The 8,987-nt window shown below is 38.2% G+C and overlaps 1 protein-coding gene across 1 annotated transcript in view; it reads left to right on the top strand.

Annotated features, from left to right (window-relative positions):
* Window positions 1-8,987, top strand: part of SYNE1 (spectrin repeat containing nuclear envelope protein 1) — a 283,485-nt gene that overhangs the window by 2,525 nt on the left and 271,973 nt on the right. Inside the window, exon 2 of the mRNA XM_079330874.1 lies at window positions 7,815-8,070. Coding sequence (XP_079187000.1) covers window positions 8,007-8,070 — 64 coding nt within the window. The 5' untranslated portion in view covers window positions 7,815-8,006. The remainder of the gene's footprint in view (window positions 1-7,814; window positions 8,071-8,987) is intronic.

Genomic DNA, 8,987 nt, shown 5'->3' with positions numbered 1-8,987 from the left:
AATTATTTTTGTGATTCTTGTGTGCACTTCAACACTAAACAGATCCCAAGCTGTAAATGCTGATGGGGTATGTTAACGTGTTGTCACTGGACAGAAAAAAACAGGGTGCTAGGTAATTGTAATTGGTAGACAGAAAGGCTTTTTGTTTGTTGTACTAAATGTTTGTTTTCTGGATGGCATGAAAAAACATGATTTCTCAGGTACAGGGTTAAAATTTTGGAGTTACTTCTTTCCCGGTGAGAGTCAGGCATTGTCATTTGGAATGTTTCACACATTCCTTAAAGCAGGCGATTTGCCCTGAGAAGGGAGCTCTCCAGAATGAGCATGGTGCTGCGTGTTGGAATGATTGAATCGTCATCTTTGTAAACCCTGTTAAATGTGAATGTAGAAGGAATAATGTCTATCCTTCCCACCCGTTTCTTTAATTCCTGTTCGTAGTGTCTGCTTTGGTTTCTTTGTTTAATATTACCTTCAGAAATAATATCTGTCAATGGACATTCCATGTTGCTGAGTATAAAATACCAGTGCTTACATATTTTACAGGTGAATCCAAATACGTTTGAGATCTTTAAAAATTTTATTCTGTTTTTACTTTAAGCTATTGTAATAAGTTTCAGTAGTGGACTGCTGTAATTAATACAGACACAAGAATCTTGTAATGACTATATGCCTTCATGCACCATTACTTTCTCTTTATTAAACACAAGAGTCCTCAGTGATGTTTTTTTGGAATCTTAAGAGCTTAAGAACTTCACTGGAACCATGTCTCTTACACAGCCTGTCAGAAAGCACACTGCTCAAAGAAACTGACTTTGATACTGGATCAGGGAGAACAGAGACACATAGGGAAAAAAGGACAGTATTCTGTTAGTATTTAAATTTGAGAAGAGAGAAAGAGTTCCTGGCAATGAAGAGGGTCTTCCTGGGTGAGGCACAGAACAAGGCATGAACCTTTAAGGCCAGCACAGTGAGAGTGATTGCTGGGGGTCTACAGAGTTTTGGTGCCAAGAGGAATATACATATATTCACCCTTCAGACAAGACACCACGTTAACCCATTAGTTATGTTAAAGGAAGTCAGTTGTGGCTCAGTCTTTTCTCTTATCATATAGTGGCAGTAGTTATTGAGAAGTTACATACATCAAACATAAGCAATTGTTTCTATAATTATTACCATAGCTAGTGACAATACTTTAGAGTTATTGTATCTCCTTAGAGGTCACAAAACTAGCAGCAGTGATGTATGTCTGAAATGAATGGACTTCTGGCTTTGTTTCACCAAAAGGCACAATTTAAAGGGGAAAACAGAGGGGTTTCTGCTTTTGCATTTGCATGGCAGTTGGCTGCCACTTGCTTATAAATTATACTTAAGCAAAGTTGCTTGCTTGAGAGATGTGCAGGAATACCAAAGAACTGACGCTTACTTGCTTATCTCAAACTGGGTTTGACCCACCCTTTCCTGAGATGCTTCAGTGTTTTCTGTTTTAGTGGTCTTTCTTGGGTTTTTTCTGTTTTGTTTTTTTTTCTCCCACAGATGTACTTCTGCAATAGTCTTGTGCTATAGGTCATATTATGCCACAGAACTCCTCAGGGCCATCAGTATTAAACAAGAAAAATCATAACAATTTCCTACCATTAACTGGCTTACACTTCAAATGTGAACTTCACTCTGTCCTATTTGCTTGTGTATTGTGACCTCTGATCTTAATCTCTCCCTTTGTCTGCGCAGATAGTAAGCTCTTTTAGGCATGGATTATATCCTGTGTTTGTAGAAGGTAATGAGCTACTGATCCCAGTCTCCTGCTATTTCCAACAGCTATATAGCTGTAATATACTCCTGCACAATTTCAATAACAGGATTACTAAACTGTAGTTTATGCTGTCTTTAACTTTTTGTATCAGTAAGTCTCAATGACCATTCTTTGTGTGTATTTAAAAATATATGCTCTTCCAATTTTCCTAGGAAAAGCAAGTCTCTGCCTTTTATTTTCTCCTAGAACAGTTTGAATTTTCTCTTCAAATGGAATTACGGCTTTCAGGACAAGAATCACACCACTGGATTTTCGTCCATCTTACAAAAAAGCTAATAAAAAGTAGATAATAAAACACTCGATGAAATGCAAATACATACATAGGTATGTGCATAACTAGGATCCTAAAAATAATTTTTAAATAATGGACTGCAGTGGTAGGTAAAACATAGAAGATTGTTTGCCATATATGCCACAGATTTAAATGTCAGATGTGGAAATTACCTTGAACTTTCAAATTATTAATTAATGTTGCAAGACCTTCAAGCTTCTGTAGAATGAAAAACTTACCTTCAACTCTAAAATATGCTTAAGGATACTTAGATGAATCAAATAGTATGGAGTTCCAGACAAGACCTATATCTATCTCTCTGCTGCCCCACACTCCCCAAGAAAAACAAATTTCAATACCTCCAGGTAGTTACTGCACATTAAGTCACTGTGAGGTGGGATGGTCAATGAGAAAGAACATTGTGTTTCAGTGTTCCTGTTTCAGTGCATTTTTTGTCAGTAGAGAAAGGAAGCACGGAGTGACAATGTTGATATTCAACCATGAAAAACACCTTTCAGAGCCAAAATTGCATTTTCCATGATCTTATGTGGTGCACAGTTATGTCCCATTGCCTTTGGGTAAGTTCCAGTATTCACTGACTTTTGCTGCACTGGGTGCAAGTGCACAACTGCAGACTTGCATTTCAACTGTCAGAAAAAATTAACAAATGGATTCCTCTATTGGCCTGAATTTTGGAAGATCAGTGAGGAGATAGTGCACTTTTTCTGAGGAAAATATAAGAAACATGTTGGATCACTCTACCCCACTTCTTGATCCTAACTAAGAATTTTATATATCCAATAGACATCAAGTGAAACTTGATTGATTTATTCAAATAAATTTAGAAAAGGATTCTCAATTTTTAATCTACCAGTTATCAATATCCTAGAAGGAATTTTGAGTTTTTCCACTTTTGAGTTTTGCTGCTTCCATTTTTCATCATGATTTTGTCTATCAGAAAGGTCTTCTGTGGAAAAAACAGTATAATACTAATTGAGGCAAATTAATCTCTCCTTGATCTTATTTTCTATTTTCTTTTTATTTATCTAGCTAAAACACAATGCTGTCTTTATTTCTCAGATGATTTTTCAGCACCTGTCTTCATCCCTGTATTCAGCACACACTATGGCAGTGCTCTTCATTTCTCATGTTCTGTTTCTGCCCACTTATTTCTGACCTATGGCTTTTCCAGTTACATCTGGAGCAGTTTAATTGTTCTAAACAAGTGTAAAGCTACTAAACTTTGGATTTAAAGAAAACCCCAGCTTGCTTCACAGGGGAGGCTCTGTGCTTTTCAGTCTAAGTGACTTCTCTGCTGATTTCCCTTTTATTTACTTTTAAGCACCGTGTTTTTAGATTATCCCCTGAAATGCTTACATGCTTTGGATTATACTTGTAATATTTTGGACAATGTCAATCACTTCCTCAGCTGGAGCTATTTTCTATTGATTAGAATTTTCTTCCCACTAACAGCTAACACCCAACCTAAACCAGCTGTTTTTCTGACTATTTGCTGTTTAAAAATTATAACCTCCAGAAAATTCTGGTTCCTCAATTTCTGTGAGTCATTTATTCCTGACTGGCAGGAGGCTCGCTGCTGTCTCATAGAATTGCATCTGTTCCAGTAGTGTCTATCAACCTGGCAGCATTTCCAAGGCCTCTTATATTTCAGAAATGGAATCTGTGGATCAAAGTGGACTTCTAGCCCTACAGCAGTAAACTATGTTTGGAAATTATTTTTCTGGAATTCTTTTTTTCTCTTGACCAGTTCTGTACAAGTCTTGTTCACAGGGAAGTCGGCCTCTATGTTAATATATAATGGCACCCCAGCACCTGACCCTATTTCAGTTGCTCCTGAGATTGTGTTCAGTTCATATGCTACAGTTACTTTAGTTATTCCACTGCATTTCTTGTATCTGTGTAACATTTGATTTGTAAATGTCTTCTAGCTGCAGGACTTCCTTGAATTTGTTACTCTGTTTATTGTCCTTTCAAGTATCTCTTTTTGAAATGTTCCAGATTAAAAACAGCCCTTTCACTGCCTGCCCCTGTATATTTCTTGCTCTCCTCAATATCTTTGTTTATTATTTGTGTTTATCCTTGTTTATCTAGAGTTTCTCTATCTATTCTGATGCTTTGTCCAACCATACTTCCACATCAGCAGCTTCTCCTGACTTCTGTATGTGGCATCAACCTGGTGTACTGGGAATCACAGAATGACAGAATGGTTAAGATTGGAAGGAGCCACTGGTGGGGTCTTCTGGAATCTGCAATTAGTGGCAACATGAGGAACAGTCGGGGAATTGTTTACCTCTTCTTGGTCAGGTTTATCTCCAGCCCTTGATGCAGATTGTAGATGTCTGCACCTAGGCGATGTCTCTGTTTTTCTGGAACCACACTGCTGACAGGCACGTCTGTTTTCCTTTAATATGGTTTGTCAACTTTGAGAACTAAAAGATAAGTTACAATCTGGTCTTGCCAGTGGTATTCTAGTTTTACCCATAAAATGAAAATATCTTTTTAAATTCAAAGTGTTCCTGAGCAAAAAGAGAAAAAGGAGATTAAAAGGGACCCAGAAAAGGTAATCCACAATAGATGCAGTGTTTTTCTTATTTCTTCCATAGAACAGACATTTCACTTTCCTGGCATTTGAAGTAAGGAACAAAATAATCCAGAGAATTATAAACTGCAATTTACTAAAGCATAATGGCTCTTATATGAAGGAAGTTCATGTTTCCTCTTTTCATCTAAACTGGGATATTAACATAAGAAAATGGTGTCAGTGTAACTTTTATCCATTAAATCCAGATAAGTGGCAAATGTAATAAAAGATTTACCTAATTTATATGCAAATCCAGTTTCATTCTTGTGTGTTGATTCCATGTATGTTCAGATAAAAAAAAATAAAAATTGAATAATCACTTGTTGAATGCTGAAACAGGGAATAGCTTATACTCAGGGTTAGCTTCAGGTTTATTTCAGGCTATGACTTATAAGATTTAGGGCATGCACTTCTTTAAAAACCCTTGTATTTTGAAGACATATCCATCTGACTACACATCTTTGTGTCTGACACCCAAATTTAAAAGTAATTCCATTTATTAAAAATTATTTTGTGTAGCATCTATGCAAATACTTAAGATTTTAGTGCTTACAAATCTGAAAAGTGTAATCTTTCAGCAGGAAAAAAATATTTTGTAGATGCCTTTAAGTATTTGTAAAAGCCATGAAAAATTCTGTTCTACATTGCATTAAATACCTGACTGTCCACATAGGATTTTTTGTTCTGTGAAACTTTAGGTGTTGCCAGAAGAGAGATGAGAAGGGTGCATGAAGCTTTGATTCATCTGTTTTGCTGGTGCTTTGCTGTGCTCTTAGCTGTGGTTTTCTGCCTGTGGAGGTGACTGCACACATGAGAATCTTTCTTCCTACCTGTACTAACTTAGTGTCACCTTTAAATGAGTTAATTCCCACTGCTTGCAAAGGAGCTTTTGAATGAGGAGCCATATTTAGAAATGCACATTCTTTTTATGCAGCATATAATTTAATATCAGCTAAATAAATTATTAATTGCAAGTCTGCCATTTATCACTGCACTGTGACTCAGCCTGCTGTATGAGTATACTGAACATACATCTTCATAACACTTTCCTAGACTCTTTTAACTTGGACTTGGATCAGCATGTTCCACAGCTCCCCTAAATCTGCTCATGTACAGCTGATTTATGCCAGCTCTGTCACAGTGTGAGTGAGCTGGTGTTCTGATATTGTTACTGCTGTTAGCCAAAAACCCAATCAGTTGAAGCATTTTTAATACCCCTTATCCCTGCCTGTAAATCAGTCTAGCAGCTTGCTACTATAAGTGGCTGTACCCAGGTTGCAGTACTGCTCAAAATGTTAGCAGAGGCACTGCTGCAGAAACAAGGCTACATTTAACCCACTGTGTTACAAATATTTCTGGTTTGGATGAGGTTAGGAAAGCTGATGTTGCATTTAAATATTGCAGTGGAAGCAAAGTTCACCAAGCTGTCATATGTGAGCACAAGCAACAGAAATCCTCCTGCTGCTCCCCATCCACCCAGCCAGGTGCTATTTGGTGTGCTGTTGCTGATGCTCACTGCAGGGATTTGGTAACACCAGGAGACCATCAGCCCCAGCCAGTGTTGTGACTGAGGGATGTGATGGTGGCACCTTCTCATGCCTGGGTGACACAAGCATGAGGCTCCTGCCAGGGTGCCTCTCCATGCTTGGGAAGGGGTGACTGATGGGCAGAGTCCCTGTGCACCCCAAGAAGTGTGTAGGGCAAAGCCTGGAAGGTGGGAAGGGCTATGGAGGGGAGGAGACCCTTAAGGGAGGGAGCACACATGGAAAGAGAGTGGGGATAGAGCACCCAAGTATCATGTGAAGTGCAGGCATGTGTAAGAATAGCAGCAGTTTGTCTGGAGTAGGTATTAGTACCATGATGGCCATGGCAACAGCCCAAACACATGGGTGGGCTTTGCAATCTGTTCTGCACTGTGGCTCCTCAGAAGTGTGCATCCCTCAGCTCCACTGATTTAAGGACAGCTTGGGGCTGCTGACCTGAGAAGCATTTATGTATCCAACATACAAGGTAAACATACAATAAAAAACATCAGTAACAGGGAAAGCAGGATGTATCTTGGGTCAGGCAAGGTTTGATAGGTTAGAAAAGGAGATGTTGAAATATCATTTCCTCTGGCTGCCCTTACATGTTGACACAGCTCCTTTGGGACAGTTCATCGTGCCTGAAGCTGTGCAGCCTAAAGGCTTGTCTGCCTGATAATGGAGGACTCTATTCTCTGACAGACCTTGGGGCCAGGAAAAGGGGAAGGTGCACAACACCAATAAACCCACTCACATTTGTGATATTGATCTGTTGCATATTATCTCGGATTTGGGGTTCACCCAGAGTGTATGGTGTAAATCCAATTATTCTTGGGGTCTATACACTCAGTTATTTCTTATCTGGGGAATCACTGCATGCATACACAACATATACTTGTTCCTCAGAAGATAGGATGTTATTGATAGTGTTATCTGAAGAATCTAATTATATTATTTTTAGACCAGATTTATAGTCACATAGATTATTATAGATACAGAACTGTATCAGTGTTCATATAGCAGCTCTAGTTCATAGCTTTTGGTGTTAAATGACACAAAATATAACATCATTATGCACTAAAAAAAGGATATAAATGCAACTTTATTTAATAATGAAGTATATCAATCCAATTATTTCAGAGTAGACAACATTGTCAAGTGAAATTAGGAGTTATCCTGACCAATGGATTTGTTATATGCTCCTTCCAATTGTGGTGAAATAGAATGAGAGTTGTATAGTTTTTGGATATTTACAAGTGGTTTTGGTTTTCTTTTAAGCTTAATAGTCTCTGGGTTGAAAAGTATTACAGTATTACTTTTAGCAAGTATAACTTTATTATTATTTCTAAAACAACATCCACAGGCATCCTCAGGAAAGCATTGATGTCTGGTGCATTGCCAATTGCATTTAATGATTTGTTTTTGCAGCTTCATTCTGCTTGATGGTTGCCAAGCAAGCTTTCAGCATTAATCATGTCTCTGGCTGGGGTGTTCACTATAGGCAAAACATAAATCCTTTACCTGCTATGATAGCTATTGAGACTCAGACTCCTTAGTTTTCCAGAGCTGGTAAAAGTTTCCTCTGAACGTTGTTACTTTCTTTCTCAGGTGTTGAGTTGTTTGCCACTGCTTTGCCCCGATGGGGGCCAGCGTTGGATGGAGGTGTCTGACTGCCCCAGGGATGCTCTGCCACGGCTGAGGGTGGGACGTAAAGGGAAGCATCCCAGAGTCTCGTCTCACTGAGCTCCACAGCTTGGAGGAGACTCCTGTTAGGGGAAGTGGAGTCGCTACAAAGAGACCATGGCTTCATCCCGACTGGTGGCAAGATCCAGAGACATTGCCAATGTCATGCAACGGCTTCAAGGTAAGTGACTGACTTGGGCTGGTACTCTCTGCCAGGTCCTTGTAAATTCTAATTTATAATCATAAATTAGAAGTTCCTATTTTCTAACAGTCAGAACAATATTTCTGAAGTTAAGTAACTTTTCTAAACTTACCTAAGTACTTCTAGTATATATAAAGGGTTTATATGAGTCCTTTGGCATAGCACTGACAGTGGTGCTTCAAAGCAGTTGACATGAACTTGGCTCCATGGGACAGCACACTGAATTGAAGGTTCTGAGACTTTGGTTTTGGTTCTGTTTCTCCCAGGTTACCTGATTTGTGTATCAGTTTTCTCATGGAAAAGAGAATGGAAATTATATTCATACTTTCCTCAACTACAAAGTCAACTGGTAGATCGTTTATACTGACAAACTAATATTTATTATGTTGTTAAGCACTGAAGAATTCATAGCTCAGTGAGCTTATTATTAGTCCTCAAGTTGATGACCTTTCAGATAACACATCACAGGATGTCTTTGCAATATTCATGGAGTATTCATTATGGTTTTATGTTCCTATAATATAGCATTACTAAATAAATTTATTCTGTTTTCTTAGAAGTTATACACCTAACTGCTGCTGCTAAAATCTTGCATTTTTTTTTTAATCAAATAATGATATTTACTAGAAACAAATTCTCAGTGCTGCTGTAGATTTCACTCCTATTAACTTTTGAACTTGATCATAAATTGCTGGCCTTCCTTCTTCTACAGAGTAGTTTCCACTGACTTCAGTAAAAGCTTATATGCACAGGACCTTTGATACCCCCTTCTGCATCCTTTAAATCTGGAAGCTTAATCTGCTTGTGGGTTTTCCTTCCATTTATTTTTTTAGTTCAGGAGATCTGAACTTAGCTTCCCAGCCACCAGCTACTACTAGTACAAATTATTTCCAGGT

Source organism: Erithacus rubecula (assembly GCF_903797595.1).
Source record: "Erithacus rubecula genome assembly, chromosome: 2".
Taxonomy (NCBI): domain Eukaryota; kingdom Metazoa; phylum Chordata; class Aves; order Passeriformes; family Muscicapidae; genus Erithacus; species Erithacus rubecula.
Note: the sequence above shows the minus strand (reverse complement) of the source record. Positions and strands in the feature narration are given on the sequence as shown.